Below are 18,736 nucleotides of genomic sequence, written 5' to 3'. Positions count from 1 at the left end.
TTCCGTTTGTTGACGCCTTTACTGGTTTAAAGGCGTCAAAATGGCAACCAAAAAAAAGCACTACACCGAAGAGGAAATTTTAAGGAGTAAAACTTCTGCTTTAAAGGCTGACGGTGAGTGGAAGTATCGTAAAAGAAATTATAGACAAGCTCTCAACAGCTTTACTGCGGTAAGTGGAATATCGAGTCTGCTAATGCTAACTCTTAAAAAGTGTTTGAAAAATAACCTAGTTTGTGTGTGTGTTCAGGCCATTGAGCTAAGTCCCAAGGAGAAGAAATGCTATGTGTCTCGATCCAAGTGTTACATTCAGTTGGGCCAGTTTAAAAATGCTCTCATAGATGCTGAAGCGTCACTCGTCGAGGACCCATTTTTTCCTGAGGTAAACTTTTCCTATAATAATCAAACATGACGGGCGTTTTATGTATTTTTGTTCAACTTTGAAGCCTTCTTTAACCGGATGATGTTTCTTCTCTATCTTTTTCAGGGAGTCTACCAAAAAGCAGAGGCTTTATATTACATAGGTGAATTTGAATTTGCCCTGGTTTTTTACCGCAGAGGACTAAAGCTTCGTCATCAAATGGTAGAGTGGAGGCTTGGGATCCATAAAGCAGAGGAGGCATTAATCGGCTCCGTTGGCAGTGAGTCGTGACTGTTTACCTTCGTTTCTCATTAAATATTAATTTTACTAAAATTATAAACGTCTTGAATGTCTCTCTACTATACTGCAGGTCGATCCTTTATCAAACCGGAAGTTATGGGAGACCTGTCGTATCTTGAAGAAGAGATTGCCGTAAGGGTTTTTATTGTTTGGCATGTTGTCCTTATCCTAACATCCAGTGTCAGGATGTTAGGATAAGTCATACCTTATTTGGTATGACTTTAGTGACATTAGCCTCAATAGTAAAACCTACAACTTATGTGAGTGTAATCAGTTCATCATAGTAGGATGTGCACAATACATCTGGCCTTAACTGCATCTTTGGTATGTAACACATTCTCATACCTTGTCATTTCCAAATGATTCCTGGAGACCTTCTGCATTGTGCAAAATGAAATGACCAGTTCAGTGTTGTTTTGAGAAAGCCTTAACTCCCCACATGCATGAATGGAAAAAATTACACTGTCATTTGTCACTAAAATCTTAATATCTAGGGTTCCAAGCCCATGGGAACGGATGGCAAATGTAAAGCATGGCTGTTCACCTGCTCCCAGCGGAGCAACACACGAACTACTGTGCAAAAGTTGTTTGTCTGGAATATTTTTCACCAGAGAGCCATGAAAATTGCATTAGCCAAAACCAATCTCGCCCCCTATGATCGACTCTGAGCCAAATGAAATCTAGCACAATATATGTTAATTTTGTAGCTACACAAGTAGGTACAAAATTAAATTGCCCATAATTTTGAAACCATAAAAAAATTCCACAATTTCCTTTGTGCCGCCAACTACAAACACAATATTGACAATGTTTAGCTAGTTTTTTCAACAACTAGCTAGATATTGACCAACTAGTTTTTTTGACATCCACCTCCAGGATGTAACAACTTGCAAATCTCTATCTTCCAGACCCTAATATCTATCTTCCATAATCCTTTGACAATCCAAATTAAATTGCTCACACTAAATGCTAAGCTAGAACTTGAAGAAACTATTTTTAGTTATAATGGGTTCCTCGCCCGACCTGGCTAAGAACCTTGAAGTCGGGCATGGAACCCATTATAACTGATTGCTGTTCTAGTTTCCAGTTAATTCTGTTGCAAACACATGACTCTCAACACTATTTTCTTATTTTCTAGTGTCTAATTTGTCCAACACCCTTCTCTATACTAATAGAAGTCAGTACTCTTAGATATGAACGGTGTGAGACTTTTGAATATCTGTGCTTAAACTGATTTCCTACTTTTCTGTTTTTCAATAAATTGCTGGTAAAGAGGAAGCAGCCCATTGCTGTTGTTCAAAATCTGACAAAAAAAGATAGGACTCCAGTGCCCATGAAGAATGAGAGGACCACCAGACTACTACTGGGAGGGTTTTACCAACACAAGGGATTTCTAGAGAAGCTTCTGAAAGATGAAGGTGCAAATCTGCCCATCTACTGTCATTTGCATTTGTTTCTTTGTTATTTTATGTAGAAGTCAGTCCTTTGTTGGCCCACACGTAGTGCTTTCATCCACTTTTATATTTTCTTCTATTTGAATTTCATTTATGTTTCATCTTTTAACGACATTCTTTTAAAGTTGTTGTACAATCCTACTCAGATTTGATTAAGGGAGTGACGAAGAATGGAGAACGAGTGGAAGACCTCATTAAGAACTGCATCACGTCTCTAAATCACTGCGCTGACTTCTGGAGCCAAGAGAAACCGATTTCCCTCAAAGAATTGAGTCGTCAGCACAAACCACCCAAACCAAGCTTAACCACTCGGAAGGCTCAGTATCTCACAAGGGTCTTTGATGAGATATCTCGTTGTAGGACATACTTCTGGTTCAACCTGTAGCTCATCACTGTGTTTCTTTTTTGTATGTGTGTAAAATTATTTTGGTTTTCATCTGTCATTGCAGGTCTGGCTGCAGGGAATGCAAAATGCAGTCTAAGGAAGACAGAGGACGTAATCAAGACAGTTCAAGGATTGTCAGATAAAGAATGCCTTATTAAAGATGAGATGATGTGCTTTCTGCATAGTTGTTTGGGACATGCTTTTTCTGACATGGGAGACCTTGATAAAGCAATGGAGCATTATGAGGATGACCTGAACTTGGCTAGACAGTGGTGAGAAGCTGAAGAACCAAACAATTTGAGTTAACACAGCTTTTGTTTTTTTTGAAAGAGTCCACTTGTTTATTCATCTTTCTTATAAACAGCAATATTCCAGAAGCAATATCCAGGGCTCTGGCCAACATAGGTAGCATCTATGCAGAAACTAAACAGTTTGAAAAAGCCATAGAGTTGTAAGTAAAGAACACACTATACACTGTGTTTCTAAAAACATCTTAATTCAGTTTCTTCTGAATTTCTTTTTGTCATGATTCAGCTGGAAAGAGAGGATTCCTTATGTTCAAGAAGGTTTGGAGAATACCTGGATGCTGCATGAAATGGGCTGTTGTTATCTAGAGCTCAATTATCCAGAAAATGCCAGAGACTGTGGTCTACGTTCTATTGCTGTGGCTGAAGAAATGTTTGACGACATGTGGCAGTTGAGAGCCAGCGTTTTGGTTGGACAGTGTGAATGTAATTACTTTTTTTGTTAAACATTTAGAAAATTTGGGAGTGGTTTCCAAATTTGAGGACTTCTTTTTTGTTTTTTAAACTAATAAAAAGCGCTAATGCTGTCAGTTTAATCCTTGCGTGATGGTTTAAAGCGATGTCACATTGTGTGTTTTTTTCTGCTGTTTTAGTGAAACTGGGAAACTTTGAATCATCTGTATCTTTCTTTGAGAAAGCTTTGAGCCTTGCTGAACTTGAGAATGATGACATGGCACTGAGTGCTATCCAAAAGGTTTCTTTTGTCATCTTATGCTTTCCATCTTAATTTTAAAATTCTTAATTTAAAGGCATTTTTTGATCTCTGACCAGACAACTGTTTTCCTTTTAGGCACTTGATAGAGCAAAGGAACAGCTGCAAAAACAGCAACAATCCTCACAAAATGAGAAAAAGGAAGAGGACGAGGACGAAGAGAAGAAGGAGGAGGAGAAGGAGAAACCAGAGAGAATATAAGAATGAGGAAAGTGTGGTGATTATCGAACTTTGTTGGGAACAAAGGGTTCACAATCCCATCATCAATAATAAAGCTTCATAAAGCACTGTACACAGTGAGGATATCAGACTGAACACTGAGCATCATTCCTGATTAAGAAGTGCTTAAAGGTTAAATTGACCCCCTCCTCATTTAGATTTATAGGGAGGTGCTCCTTACATTAATTTCTTTTTGTGTAATATCTCTGTAAAGTATTGGAGATTGTTGTCTAAATAGAAATGTCTGGGAGACAGATACTGTTCTTTTCATCATTTGTATTTTAAGTGACTTGGTTTGTTCTAGGTTTCCTTTTTGTTCCATGAACATTAGCAAAAGAAAAAAAAAGGTTTTAAGTATATTTTTCCCTTTATTTCCATTTTTGGTCTTAAGTAGATAGAGCCAGGCAAAATGATCCACTGCTTGTGCCAGTTTTCCCCTCTGCTTTGAGATATGAATGGTGTAATTTACATAAATTAGAATAGAAATGCTTCTTATTGTCTCTTACTAGGGGAATTCAGTTGTACTGGCATCAAAGTGACGGAAACATATATCAAATTAATAATGGTAGCCTGATTCTATGATATGTACAAACTGAGTGAGCTCATTAAAGAACTTTACAAACTGTAATCTGTACATTTGTGCAACAATGATAGACTAACAAGAATATGGAAGAGTGTGCAAATAATTGTAGGAATATTTGTAGGATCTTACAGCTGCTGGGAGGAAGGATCTGTGATAAAAACGTATTTATTTTTGCAAAATAAATACGTCTATTTGTGAGTTTATTGATTCATAAGAGTCTGTTGACTCATGTGACATAGGCATAAGAAACAAAGAGATGATGCACAACAACAAAAAATATAAACTTATAAAAAACCTGCACAACATGTTTCCACAAAAACGACTGGTAGCACAGTGCACTGACAGAAGTATAGACATTACACACTAAGTTGAAACACTTACTTCACTTTTTTGTTCACACAACCAAATCTAAAGACAGAGACCAATACAGAAACTGCCTTGTATGTATCCAGAATAACTGTCCTTTGTGTCAACGAGATGGTCTTATAAAGAGAGCTGTATTTTACATCTTTAGCTTTGCATATGAGATAACAGTATTTATATTACTGAGAACTTCTGTATAAATGACTGAGAGTACTTCAGATTAGCAGAAACAGTGTATAAGATGCACAAGAATGCACATTAATTTTAAAATATCTCAAAATAAAAATCATTTGTGATTTGTTTTATTCTGATGGAATTTCTTTTTAAACACATTTTAAGATGTTATAAGTTAGGGTTATAATGAAGACAAGCTAAAACCAAATACTCAACTAAAACTAAAAGAGAGCTACGAAGGATAGTATTTTGTTCTGATTGACCTAGTTCTAAAGAGTTACTTGATTCAGTAATTTAGTCCAAAAGAGGAAACTCTTGCAGGTTCATTACACACAGTATTTTTATTTATCTATTCCGAATTTGAATTCTGCATACAGAAATGCTGACCCACTGAAAGGCATTTCCATGCACTGTACAGTCTGTGTAGTCTTGGATAGAGCTTGCTTTGCATGAATTACTGCATCGATATGGTCTCAGCCTCTCCACAAAGCAGGTCAACAAAAAGGACACATTTACCATTTCCTGGTACGTGGCTGCCCAAAGTCAGAACTTTGAAAAACACAGTGGACCAAAAGCAGCAAATTATATGATTCCCAAATCACCACTGATTGTGGAAACTTCCTACAGCACCTCAAGCCATGTGTGCCTCACCACTCTTTTTCCGGGGTTGGGGACTTAGATTTCAAAATAAAATGCAAAATGAACTTTCATCTGAAAAGACAGCTTCGGACCTCAGCAACAGTCCTGCGCTTTTCAGATGCTTCTTACAGGTAACAGCTGTAGATCATCCTGGATACCTCTGCGTAATGGCTTTTAAATCAGACTGCAACCACCATCTCTTTCATATTCTTGAACTGGTTTTGCTTTTTCTGCCACTTTGTTTTCTTCCTCTCAACATACTAATAAAATGCTGAGACTCTGTCAAGTCCTTTTGGTGGCTACCTTTGGCTATGGCCAACCTAACCATCAATTTTCCCTGTGATTATGCAAGGTGTACCATTTCTGTATTAAAACTCTTTTTAAAAAAAAAATGTTTTTGTTATTATTTAATTTTGTGAATTATATTTTATTAGTAATCACTTTAAAAAAAACAATGGGTGGTGAAGTTATATTTTTCTTGTATTACCGAAATACACAACATGTTTATTAAATTATATTTTATACTGCGGATTAAACTAACCACAGTAAAATTATCATGGTTGGATAAGTTCACTGTTCTTCCGGTCCAGAGGGGCGTGGTCAAGGACACGCCCATTTGCGCGTTCCCGGGAGTTTCCGTTTCTTTCTCTTTTTTTTTTTCAGCCCCTCTTGAAAAGACGAGCGGTTTCGTGTCAGGGTCCAACGCTGCCGTGTCATTCTGCTCAGAAGGGGGAAACGCGTGGTCAGCAGTACAGTTGGCTCCACTGCAGCGTTTCTGGTAAGCTGACATGTTAGCTAAATATCCGCAGTTTATATTTTTTAAAAAAAGCCACTTCTTTTCTTCTTTTTTTTTTTTTTTTAACTGTAGAAATGTTTAGATATAACAGTTTGACTTATTGTCGGTTTACCGTTAAATCTGTTTAAAATATGGTGCTGGTGATGTAGCAGGCAGATTAATTAAGAGGTGGGTGGCGGGGGGTTAAACTGTTTTTGTCTGGCGTGCTAATGTGAGAGTGCACGCCACTCCCCGTCTGCCTGACCAAAACGTGTTCCTTAATGCTTTTTAGTGCACAATCTACCAGTTTTAAATCTTAAAATAAGCATTTAGCTTCATTTTGATGCCGTCTTCGACATTTGATATTAAAAGCAACAATGCTTTATGCTCAAACAGATGTGTGGTTTTGATTTCAGTTTAAACAAAAGGGTAACTTTAGCCATTTCTGCTACTCTACTGAAAAAGAGAAAAACTACAAACATAGATCTGCATTCGTCTTTAGAGCTCATGTCTTCAATTTTGGGGGAAAAACTGGTTATTGACGTTAGGCAATTGCTTTGTTATATGCACTTCAGTTTAACTCTTCCTCTTTCTGGTTGCTTCAATACAGTTTACCATATACTTTCCATTGGCGTCGTAAAGCTAAACTCAGCTAAAGCTATCCTGTTTTTTTGTTTTTTTTTATTAGTACCCCGTTTCTTTAATTAGCCATTGTCTGTTTGCTCGCAAGGTTTCAGGCTGCCTACGTTTCTGTACCAACTCTTGAGTACAGTCATTGTTTTTTTCTCTGAACCGTTTAACTAAGGACTTACTGACTTGCATAAATGTAAATATAAATTTGAATAACTAATTTTTTGCTTTCACTTCTTCTGCACGCAAAACTGAACCGAAAAAGGCCACACTAAAGCAAAACTTAGCTTTGAGGTTGTATTAGAGTGTGTAGGAAATATTATTCTACATAATTGCACTGTCTCTAAAGATTTGAATTTTAAAAGCTATTTATCTTTATTACTTCACTTTTTAAAACGCTGGTACTGAGTAACTTCCTGTTTGACCAGAGTATGGGCTTACAGAACTAACATAACCATATTCCGTTACTTTGTCATTCAGGTCGTTTCCTTGAATATTCCTACATGAATTAATTTAATTTCCAAATGTTCTGTAAACCTAAATGCTTTGATTTTATTTATGTCTTTAAGGTACCTCGTTGTGTGCAAAATTGGACTTTAAACCAATCATGGATACAGACAAAAAAGAGGTTTTAGATGTGCCAGCAACTCAAAATCAAGAGGACACAGTAATGGAACAAGAGGCAAAACTAGAAGCAATGGTGCAACCCACAGAGCCTGAGAATCCACCAGCTGCTGTGGAAGAAGTTGACCAGCCGGTGGTGAAAAGCCAAGAAACAGAAAAGCCAGTTGTGGTAGAAAATGTGATGCAGGAAAATAAAGAAAGCGACACGAAAAAACCAGAAGAGGAGTCGGTGCCCTGCGCAGCAGCACCAGTAGAATCAGCCGAGTCATCAGTAAAGGTCTCTGACCCAGCTGCAGCTTTAGAACAGCATCCTGTGCCAGAGAATATTGCAGAGCCTGTACAAGTCCATATGGCAGAGACCACCCCTGAACCAGAGCCAGAGAAACCAGCAGAAACTCTACCACAAGAGAAAACTGTACCCGAACCAGCCGTGAAGAAACCAGCAGATACTGTACCCGAACCGGCAGATACTGTACCCGAACCAGCCGTGAAGAAACCAGCAGATACTGTACCCGAACCAGCTGTGAAGAAACCAGCAGATACTGTACCCGAACCAGCCGTGAAGAAGCCAGTTGAAACCCAGCCAACCAGCAAAGAAGAGGCAGAACCAGAACAAGTGAAGACAGAGGATAAAATGGCCACTGGAGTGGAGACAAAGATGGAAAAAGAAGTAGTTGCGGGAACGGTTGTGGTGACTGAAGCTTCAGCTGAGAAGTTGGCAGAACCAGCAGCAATGGAGAAGGTGCCATTGGGTGAAAGTGGGGAACCTGCCCCGACTCAGAAAGAAGTCAAGTCTGAATCTGTTATTCCTGAGGAACCGACAGTAGAAGCTGAAGCTGTTAAATCTGTGCAGAAAGAACCAGAACTTCAAAAGGAGGAAGATCCTGTTCCTGCTCCCGACTCGCTTTCTTTTGCCCTCCTGGAACATGAGGAAACGAAAGATGTACTACGAATTTCTCGCACGCTTATTGTCCTCAGGGGCCTTCCTGGAAGTGGCAAAAGCTTCTTGGCACGAGCTATAGCAGATGCTTACAAAGACCAGTGTACCGTCTTCTGTGCTGATGACCACAACATAAAGCCTGAAAATCCCTCTGCTGAAGGGTACAAAGCTCTGGATGATGCTGTAGTGGCTCGCTGCTGTGATGGGACGGCGTCCTCTGTGCTGATCGTGGTGGATGATACCAACCACACCCACGATCGGCTTGCCCGCCTAGGAGAGATTGCAGAGGAACACAATCTTGTCGCCATCTTCTTGGAGCCGCAAACCGAATGGAGCAGAGACTTAAGTCAGCTGAAAAAGAAGACTGGCCGTGGACTAGAGGAGGCCCACCTGGATGCAATGAAGGGTCCACTCAATGAAACATCCCTTCCTCTTTATTTCGGCTGGTTTCTTTTCTCTTCAGTACAGGACAAGGTTGGGTGCACAGCAATGGACTTCTTGAAAACATTGGACACCCTGGAAGGCTTCAAAAAACACATTACTGACTGTGAGTGTCAGTAAAACTGGCTTTAAGATGATTATTTTTGATTTGAAATAAAATTGTTTTTTTTCTTAATTTCAGTCACAGGACAAGCTGAGAAGGAGGTGGATCTGGAGCAGTACTTTGAGACCAAGGGAATCCTCCACTGCACTACAAAGTTCTGTGACTATGGGAAAGCAGATGGTGCAAGCGAGTATGCAAAGAATCCAGTAAGAAACAACTTTTAACTCCATATAACTGAGAGAAATATCTGTGTTTGGCATTAATCTTGTGCTATTTTCCTTGTGAATGCTCCAGGTGATTAAGAAGTCCTACAGTTCTGTGTTTGAGCTGTCGCTGACTGCTCTCTTTGTCACCCCTCGAACCGTTGGTGCCAGAGTGTCCCTCACCGATGAGCAGCTCAAGCTTTGGCCAGCAGATACAGAAAAGGAGTCGGAGGCAGATGTTCCCGGATCTGCGTCTCTGCCTGTCGGAAGCCGTGCCCACGTTACGCTGGGTTGTGCGAAGGATGTGGAGCCGGTTCAGACGGGCTTAGATCTGCTCCAAATCCTAACCCTGCCTCAAGGCGAGGTGGTCGAAGAGATGGAGCTCGGCTCGCTGCGATATTACGGTGACGGAAGGTGGATGCTCAGCCTCAGAGAGCCAATCTGTGCTGCGACTTGCTTCTCCAGCTTCTACGGATGCAAGGAGCAGGAGGAGCAGCAGTCACCTAAAAAAGAACCAGAAAAGAAAAAGACGAAGAAGTGTGCTATTCTGTAGATGGAAATGGTTGTGTCAGGGGTGTGGTTGGTGAATTAAAACTAAGGCTTACTTTGTGAAAGATTGGGTTTTGTTTGTGCAGCATTTAGGACTTCAGTTGTAGCCATCTCTAAATCCACAAACGATGTGCCTTTTTAATGTTGATTTGCACCACAACCCAAGATGCCTTAGACAGTTAGGCACGTTATTGGTTCAGTATTTTTTTTGTCATCATGCTGTCCTGTTAGCTGCAGTTTCTCCTAGGATAGCCTCCTTCCACAGCATCACAGTGTATTTTCAAAACCTAGGCTTTCTTCTGCATACTCCAATGTTCACACTAGATACTCTGATTGCATGCATCACAGGTTTGTTTTCCATAAATTACTGGATTAATGTGCTAAACATAGCTCTGTTTCCTTTGCCATAGTTTCATAATTCTACAGTATGTGTGTTTGTGCAGCTTAGGAAGTAATGGTGATTAGCTTCTGGACCAAAGTTGCATGTTAAGTGTTAGATTCAATGTCAGTTGTAGAGATTCTTCCTTGTAAATCTCTGGCCTGTGCTTAGCTTCAGAGGGAGAATGCTGATGAACTTGGCATTTTTTTTTTCAGCAGCTTGCATTTGTTGCTTATGAAATGCTGTGCGTCTGCCAGCGTTTTGCAATCTTTTCTACTGCGCAATCCTCTTTGAAGAGTACTTCCATGTCCTGCTTTTTGGTTTGTAGGCTGTAACTGTAATTTTCCTGAAGTTCTACTTTGTGTAGCTCTTATGAATCACTATTTTTGCACTTGTTTTGTACACTCAATAAAGAGAAACATGCTTTGCTGTAACAGTCTGGGTGCAGTTAATAGATTTTTATGCCTCTCACACTGGACAATTTTACCTGCAGATGAAAATTTACTTTAAGCTCTTGCAGTTGGAAGAATAAGCCAGCAGATGGCAAAATAAACCGCGGAAAAGCAGCTAGAAGGATTTCTGTTCGAGAAGCTTATACAGTATGAAAGTATTTTGAGTAAATATGGGCACATGAAAACGAGATGTTTTACGTCTGTTTCCAACTGGCTTCTTCAGGCCTTTTTATTTTTGTATGAGTCCTTCAGTTTTACCTGTGATGATGCAAGTGCTTAGGTCAATTCTAGGCCAAGGATTTGTCCTATGGTTATTGGCTTCAGACTGCAATTGCGAAAATAGTAAACGCTTGTGTATGGAGGTAGTGATGTGGCAAAGAAGACCAATAAAACCGAGCAGGGTTTATTTTTTTATTTTCATTTTTTTCGTACGTTATCTTCATGTACTTTAACCTGATATTTATGTATTTTTCTGCAGAAGTAATTTTAAATTTTGGAGATAGAATTTTGTCCATTACTGTAACTTTAATGAAAGAACATCGTAAAGGAAAGTCAAACCTTTAAATTATTTAAAAATGTTAAATAATTTGATTAATTTGTAAAAGCCAGCATTAGACTTCAGTGCAATACATCGAGTATAATTATTTAGAGAAAATATGCATTTCCATCTAAAATAATATCTCAATTTTACATCAAAAAGCTTTAAAAAATGACTCGTTAATGGCATGTAGTGATATATTTTAGGTGGTTCTGATGGTTATGCAGACAGCTAATGAGTCCTAAATTTCAATTTCTCTGAAAATTAAGCCATCCATCCATCCAATTTCCGTGCACCCTTGTCCCTAATGGGGTCGGGAGGGTTGCTGGTGCCTATCTCCAGCCACGTTCCAGGCGGGAGGCGGGGTTCACCCTGGACAGGTCGCCAGTCTGTCACAGGGCAACACAAAGACATACAGGACAAACAACCATTCACACACAAACACACACCTAGGGAGAATTTAGATAGACCAATTAACCTAACAGTCATGTTTTTGGACTGTGGGAGGAAGCCGGAGTACCCGGAGAGAACCCACGCATGCACAGGGAGAACATGCAAACTCCATGCAGAAAGACCCCGGCCGGGAATCGAACCCAGGACCTTCTTGCTGCAAGGCAACAGTGCTACCAACTGCGCCACTGTGCAGCCCAAAATTAAGCCATATAAGGCCATTTTAAAAGATAAAAAATTTTATGTAATATTGCTATGACCTGTTCAGCATACCGTTATCAGCCTCCATAAAGACAAGCAAATTCTGAAAAAGGTGCATAGGAACGAATCTCGGCTGCTTGAGGTCCAGTGTAAACTTTCCACAGGAATTGTATGGGGAGCTGTGTCGGGATATTTTTAGTTTTTATTGAATACGAGCCAAAATTAGTCTGAATTTAAATGCTTGAAATGTGTCTCTTTGTGTAAGGAATTCATTTCCAATAAGTTTCACATTTTGAACAGAATTACTGAAATTAGAGAAGTTTTCGATAATATTCCAGTTTATTGAAAGACACAAGCTATCAGTTTCGCAATCAAACAATACAAACGTATTGAATTCTAAGATAAAAATGAAATAAGTGCTTTTATACCTCTTGGTTTTCACGTAATCTACATTTATTTCATGTAAAAGCTCCAACTAAAATATTTGCCCTGTTATGAAATTTCCTACAGTATGTGAATGCAACAACACGGGCTGGTGGGATGAGCCAATCAGAAGCCAGGAAACATCAGCTAAGGCTATGAGGAGAGAGGTAGAGAGGGGAAAACTGACAACAAGCTTCATTCTCAGACCAGACAGGTTCCGCTGGCGGAGAGTGGAGCACCACTGCCGAGGATCTCCACACATCACGTCTACGACAGTGAAAGAAAGAAAACAAGGTAAAACTTTGAACAATGACATTTAAATCTGTATTTGTTCTTCATTTTAGTGTCCCTCCGGGTTGTTTTTTTATTAAGAAAATACGTTAAACCAGATTTAAAGCGAATCTATTTTATCCAGCACGTAGTTTAAACACGATAATAATAGTAATAATAATAATAATAATAATAATAATAATAAGTTGTTTTTGTTTTTGCAAACTAATGAAACAAGTTGATTAAATCAGTTGAAACGGTGCCTGACTTTGTTCCCCCCACCACACAGCTTTCCCTGTACAAGTTTGTTGGGGCATTTCTTTTCTTGAGCATAATTCCTTTTTGTGCATCCTCTCCAACCATCCATCATTCTCTATTTTGAGAGACACTATTACTGTCTGCCATTTGTACCAGTGTTATTTTTTCTGTGTAGTAGTGATTTTTTTCCCCCTCCTCTGACAGCCCAGGTACAGAGAATAAATTGCAAGATGAATGAAAACCCAATTTTGGATTAAACATCATTCTGGCCTGGAACCCATTCTGTGGTGACTCTGGAACAACAGTGATCAATAATGAGAGCGGTCCTTGGCTGTCATATTAATCCATTTAAGAAATGACTGCCAGAGCTGCAGAGGAGAGGGAACAGTTGAGAGTAGACATCAGGGCTTTCAGCCTAATGAAATGCATAGAAAGAGATGGTTGCCAGCCTTTGCGTTTTGTCTACACGTTATGGTCAGCATCACCAACACAATACAGCTCATATTTTTGAAGTGGAAAGAAGATGATCCATAGTTGCCAATGTAGTTTACAAATAAAGTCATTTTCTGTGATAATGCTAATTAGTGCAGCCCTTATAAGTAAGTAAAAGTGCAAGTCGTGATAACATATCTAATGGCCTTGGGAACCTAGTAGGGCAGACTAATCAGAGATTTATGGTGAGTAAAAAGGTAAAAAATAAAAAAATATTCCTGGCAGTTTTATCAGACATTGACAACAACTCTAAAATATGATTATTACTATAACTTTAACATAATTGTGGAAGTTTAACAGCTAATTTACAACATATGTAACACTGATTTAGTGGCATAATTATTAGAGACACTGCCCAGGCTTTTACAGACCAATGACAAATAATGGACTTCTCTCAGGAATTTAGATTTTGTGAACTCAAGCTTTACACATAATATATGTATTCTTTTTGGTTTATTTACATTTAACAACATAATGCCACCCAGGATAACAGTGCTGCAGGTTCCCAGATGGAGATAATTGTTTTGAATCCAATAGAAAATGAAAATATATGATATTCTGAATATACAAATACATGAATGCAACGGCACCTCATTTGAATCGGTTAAAGAACTTAAATTGCATATTTCATCAAAGATTGTATTTGGTAGTTGGAATGTACAAGGAATACTTTTTTTTTTTTAGTTTTTTTATGCATTTAATGAATAATAATAATAAAAGAAATATCAGTTTTTGGGCCACAGCCAACAGAAGGAAAGTTTGAAGAATAACTAGTGTAGCCCTATTAATTATTGAATTATATAATTGTGTTTAATTTAATATAAAGGAAAAGCTCATCCGACCTTGAACCTACAAGAGTATTTCCAGTGTAATACCTACATATTTTTATACTATAAAGTAAACTGGTCGTCGTTTAGGATTCCTAAAAGTATAATTCATGTTGTGTCTGATCTTCACCTTGTTGGGAGACTTAAAATTCTTAATGTTCGACTTTATTACAAGTTCAGCTTTTATGAAATTGAAACTGCAGTGCTGTTATGACTCATGAAGGTTTGAAACTTTATGTCAGTGGTCAAAACGTATTTGCAAAGTGCAACGGCCACATCTTCACCCATTCGGCAATAAAATTTATAGATGCTTTTACTGGTTTGTGATTTTATGTGTCATTTTACTTACGTCACAAGCTGAAATAAACTGGATGCCAATAGCAACTAATTATAAGTTGTCTGACCTGCATGATTTCACTGTTATGGTGTTAAAATGGTTCACATCAGATCAGCGTGAGCTCCTACAGGGTGAAGACGTGTAGCTGCTGAAGCCTCAGCAGGATGTGACTGTTTAACAAGCAAATATCCACCCATCACCTCATTAGTACCAAACGACCAAACAAACACCGGCTGATCACGTTAGATTCCGCTTTAGTAAGTCCATTGTCTGGTTGTTGCACGATTCATGATGACACAAAGGAAAACATGTAAATATTTTTTTTAGCTATCTCTAGTAATGCTTTGCATGTACAGTACCATGGTAACAATGAGGTACTGTTATTTAGATTTCAAATATTACATGCCAAGGAAAACACCTGCACAGCACAGCTGAATAATGATGCAGCAACTGGACTTTCAGTTGGGTTGTTTCGTTTACTAGGAATGTGTGAATGTATGTCTTGGTAAAGGCAAATAGACCATCATTTTTAACTTTGAACTTTTCAGCATTTCAGTATTTATTTTTGACTGTGATGATATAAAAGCAAACAGTTTTTTTCAAAAACTAAAATATGATATTCCCAGCCTCTAGCAGGTGTGCACAGACACAACATTTCATGGGGACTGCTTTAGCGACATGGTGCATGTTGGATTTGGAATAATTATTGATATTAGATTAAGCAGACTGCCATCCATTGCTCTTGTTAGTCTGTGGTTTGGTGTAACACTGTTGTTTTTTGGGGGGGGTTAGGTTTTATTGGCTCTAGTGGCCTTTATTTGATAGTTAATTGCCAGGAAAGTGGGTAATGAGAGAAGTGGGAAGACATGCGGCAAAGGTCTCCAGGCCAGGACTCGAACCTGCGACAGCCGCGTCGAGGACTAAGGCCTCCATATGTGGGTTGTGTTTAACCCCTGCGCCACCACAGCACACCCCAACACTGTTGGTTTAACATCATTTGCTGTTTGTTTATTGCTGCTGTTTGGTTTCCCACTGCCATGGCTGCTTGACCAGTATGACAAGTGTGTAGCAGCAATACAAAAACCTTAACATTTTCACATTTTTGTCTTTTTACAACCACAAAACTTGATGTGTTTTATCTGCATGTTATGGTCAGCATCACCAACACAATACAGCTCATATTTTTGAAGTGGAAAGAAGACGATCCATGGCTGCCAATGTAGTTTACAAATAAAGTCATTTTCTGTGATGAGTGGTAACATCCCTGCAACATCGCATGAACGTCAACAGATTAGGGAATTTGTATCAGCCTGCATCACATGTGGCTTTTTCAGAAACAATGTGGGCTTCCAGTGTTTCTGATTCTACATTTTATTTCACTTTTCTCTCTATTTTTGAGGACTTTATCCCAGACAGAACAAATTTTTTAGCTATATTCCTGCAATTTTGCTATTAAAAATGTCTGGTATTTCGAACAGAAAAAAAGACACGTACACACATTCTTTAAGCTAAACTTGCATACATTTTCTGTTAATGTAGTATAAAAATTCCTATCCACAAAGCCTCTTTGCTTTGTGGATAGGATAAATAATGAGATAAATAATGAGATTAAAAAAAAGACCTCTGTCTCATTTTTATAATGAGATAAAAAAAAGACCTCTGTCTTTTTTTATCTCATTATTTATCTGTTTATCTTCTCGTCCACCCCTCTCCGCACCGCCCTCCACCAGACAAGTCCATCTTGAGCAGTCATGTCGGCCAAAGCCATCTCAGAGCAGACGGGGAAGGAGTATCTCTACAAGTATATCTGCACATCGGCGCCAGTCCAGAACAGGTTCTGCTACGCCAACGTGACAACCGAAACGGACATTCAGCGGCTGGCGCAGCAACACCCATGGCTGCTCACAGAGGTGAGACAGCAGAGCTCGTTTGAACTAAAATACATGTAGACGATGTTTTTCTTTAGATGATTAAACGTCTGGAGCATAAATGTGGGAAAAGCTGGAGAACGATCTCTGCTTTATGGAGACAATTACTCAGGCTGACAGCAGAGTGGTCACTTGGTGCTCATTAGCTGAAATCACAGAGAAGAGAGTGATGCTTCAGCTCTGTTGAAACTGGCAAGCCCAGGAGACAGAGAGAAATCCCCACTTTACCTCCATAGCTGAGTATGAATGATTTCTCCTCCTCTCCTTGGCCAATCCTCTCAGCAAAACTGTCACTAGCTCTTTATACAAGTTAATTTAATTACTTGGTTACTTATCTAGAGTAAAAAGGTCATTCTTCCTGTACCTCCCTCACGACTGAAGGATTTTATCAGGAAGGTAAAAGGAGGATGCAGAGGGCAGATCCACAGAGATGCCAGCTCTGCTAGAATTGATTAAGAAATCACATTAACTTTCACCCTCAACCCTCTCTTCCTCTGCTCAGTGCCAAGCACCCAGATAGTAACGACTCCACTGTCAGACGTCATTCTCTGTATTTAACTTAGAAGAGAAGGTGGGTGGGCTAGATTGGTGGGGATATAGTCTAAGTTTGTATTTACATCTTGTGCAGTTTAGGTTTACATTTGAGCTTTGGAAGAAAATGTTTCTTGATAATTGAGTGATTTTTGTGAGCTGCATGAGTTAACACATTTCTGTGCTCTGATTCTATAACACACTTACAAAAATTGAGTCTTTGGTCTATTTTAGTTTAATAATTAGCAAAACTTTTATCTCAGTTACTTACTTACTCTGATACCTCTAAATAAAATCAACAGCAAGCAAAAGTTGCCTAATTAGCATGTCCACATGTGTGGAACTTAATCTAGTTGCTCTGTTAAGGCCTCTGAGGTTTGCTGGAGAACATTAGTAAACAAATAGCATCGTGAAGATAAAGAAACAGCTGAAAGGTCACAAATTTAGTTTTGGAGATGTTTAGAGCAAGTTTGAGATGTAAACAGAGCTGTATAATATATCAGTATCATCAGGGGAATGTACATTTTTGCTTTAATGCAATTGCAATGTTATGTTTGGATTCAAATTATGGTAGGATATTATATTTCAGTTGTTTTGTATTCCAACTCTCTACCTCTACTACATTCGACCAGCTAGATGTACTCTATCTGCTCTCAATGCCCACTCCAGATGTTTATGTTTAGTAACTTACATACTAAAACTCACAGAATATGGAGGGAATATTATAATGTTGGGAAAAAGAAGAAATATAGAGTCAGATGAATTGAAAATGTTGGTTAATTTGGAGCTAGTATCACAATATCCAGGAATCAGTTGTTTTCCTGATGTTGTGACACAGTTACTGTAAAACAATATCCCACATTCCAAACATCTCTGTGGAAATTTGATTACTTTACTGCTTTATTAGATCAGAGAATACTAAAGGAAATTTCTTGTTTGATTTTAAATGTGTTCACATGACAACTACATTTGAATCCTTGGGTATTTTAAGATTGATTCTATTAAATTTACCTCTACAGTGAGATTTTAATAGTTCCAACTATTAGTGTTTATGATGTAACACCATCAGTGCTGATGCTTGCTCCCTGCATTCATAGTGTTTTGTTTTCCTCCTGCAGAGACTCGTTGTTAAGCCAGACCAGCTGATTAAGAGGAGAGGGAAGCTCGGTCTGGTTGGCGTCAATCTGGACCTGAACGGGGTCAAAGAGTGGCTCAAGCCACGCCTTATGAAAGAGACGATGGTACGTCATGCACGCGTACTAATTACCTCCATTTAAACATACTCCTGAACTCTCACCCATCAATTGTTCTACTATGCCTTTCTTCTTCTTTTATTTGTCTACCATCCCTGTATTACACTAGCACATTTTCAAATTTAGTATCCATATGTGTGTTTGTGTGCGGGTATTAAATCAGTCCAGTCAGCTGAGGCGAGCTCTGCCGCTGAAGCAGTAGTCAGTCCATCAATGTAGCTCTGAGATGCTGCTCTGCCTCATAAACCAAGACGGGTCTATTTAGGGAATAGGTTGTTTCACGGATAAATAAAGGAGAGTGTTTTTGTCCAGCCACCATTAGACTGTAAAGTCTCCTCACAGATCAGATGAAACTGTCAGTGGCAGTAAATAAGAATAAATGTTGTGTTGTGAAGAGCATGTTGGGTTATATCATGTTTATTATACATCCCTAGATTTCTACAATACTCTATATTTGCCCCAGCTGGGTTTTAATATTTAATTTTCAGTCTTTTTCATCAATGTTGACAAATTATGGCTCTTGCTTACAGTTGACATTTATTTATGATAATTTGCATTCTGTTACTCTGAGGCACCTCATTTATCTATCTGGGCTTGAGGTCCCATGTCAGGTTTTCAATCTTATATCCTTTTTTGATCA

The 18,736-nt window shown here is 38.8% G+C and overlaps 3 protein-coding genes and 1 long non-coding RNA gene across 6 annotated transcripts in view; 3 read left to right on the top strand and 1 right to left on the bottom strand.

The window, feature by feature from the left end:
• Positions 1-4: 4 nt before the first annotated feature.
• The window catches only part of odad4 (outer dynein arm docking complex subunit 4), a 21,644-nt gene continuing 2,912 nt past the window's right edge, over positions 5-18,736 (top strand). The window contains exons 1-11 of one of the 2 annotated variants that reach the window (XM_028041627.1): positions 5-169; positions 248-379; positions 485-638; positions 729-790; positions 1,932-2,076; positions 2,259-2,468; positions 2,562-2,769; positions 2,862-2,948; positions 3,032-3,228; positions 3,396-3,496; positions 3,593-3,747. In XM_028041627.1, the coding sequence (XP_027897428.1) occupies positions 41-169; positions 248-379; positions 485-638; positions 729-790; positions 1,932-2,076; positions 2,259-2,468; positions 2,562-2,769; positions 2,862-2,948; positions 3,032-3,228; positions 3,396-3,496; positions 3,593-3,715 (1,548 nt within the window). In that variant the 5' untranslated portion in view covers positions 5-40 and the 3' untranslated portion in view covers positions 3,716-3,747. Of the gene's footprint in view, positions 170-247; positions 380-484; positions 639-728; positions 791-1,931; positions 2,077-2,258; positions 2,469-2,561; positions 2,770-2,861; positions 2,949-3,031; positions 3,229-3,395; positions 3,497-3,592; positions 4,362-18,736 lie in introns of those variants that run through there. The other variant, XM_028041626.1, reaches the window with a different exon arrangement.
• Positions 3,235-18,736, bottom strand: part of LOC114159630 (uncharacterized) — a 16,118-nt gene continuing 616 nt past the window's right edge. The window contains exons 2-3 of the long non-coding RNA XR_003598626.1: positions 6,326-6,332; positions 3,235-3,383 (exon numbers count right to left, since the gene is read on the bottom strand). This is a non-coding gene — a long non-coding RNA (uncharacterized LOC114159630). The remainder of the gene's footprint in view (positions 3,384-6,325; positions 6,333-18,736) is intronic.
• cnp (2'',3''-cyclic nucleotide 3'' phosphodiesterase) lies at positions 6,123-10,575 on the top strand. The gene is made up of 4 exons (XM_028041620.1): positions 6,123-6,270; positions 7,467-9,008; positions 9,084-9,211; positions 9,300-10,575. Exons 2-4 carry the CDS (start codon positions 7,505-7,507, stop codon positions 9,759-9,761), a joined length of 2,094 nt encoding a protein of 697 aa, XP_027897421.1. The 5' UTR covers positions 6,123-6,270; positions 7,467-7,504; the 3' UTR covers positions 9,762-10,575.
• Positions 12,241-18,736, top strand: part of aclya (ATP citrate lyase a) — a 25,649-nt gene continuing 19,153 nt past the window's right edge. The window contains exons 1-3 of one of the 2 annotated variants that reach the window (XM_028041616.1): positions 12,241-12,494; positions 16,115-16,294; positions 17,962-18,084. In XM_028041616.1, coding sequence (XP_027897417.1) covers positions 16,136-16,294; positions 17,962-18,084 — 282 coding nt within the window. In that variant the 5' untranslated portion in view covers positions 12,241-12,494; positions 16,115-16,135. The remainder of the gene's footprint in view (positions 12,495-16,114; positions 16,295-17,961; positions 18,085-18,736) is intronic. The other variant, XM_028041615.1, reaches the window with a different exon arrangement.

The sequence above is a fragment of the Xiphophorus couchianus genome, chromosome 16 (assembly GCF_001444195.1).
Source record: "Xiphophorus couchianus chromosome 16, X_couchianus-1.0, whole genome shotgun sequence".
Lineage (NCBI taxonomy): Eukaryota > Metazoa > Chordata > Actinopteri > Cyprinodontiformes > Poeciliidae > Xiphophorus > Xiphophorus couchianus.
The sequence above is the reverse complement of the archived record's forward strand: the minus strand, read 5'-3'. Positions and strand labels throughout refer to the sequence as shown.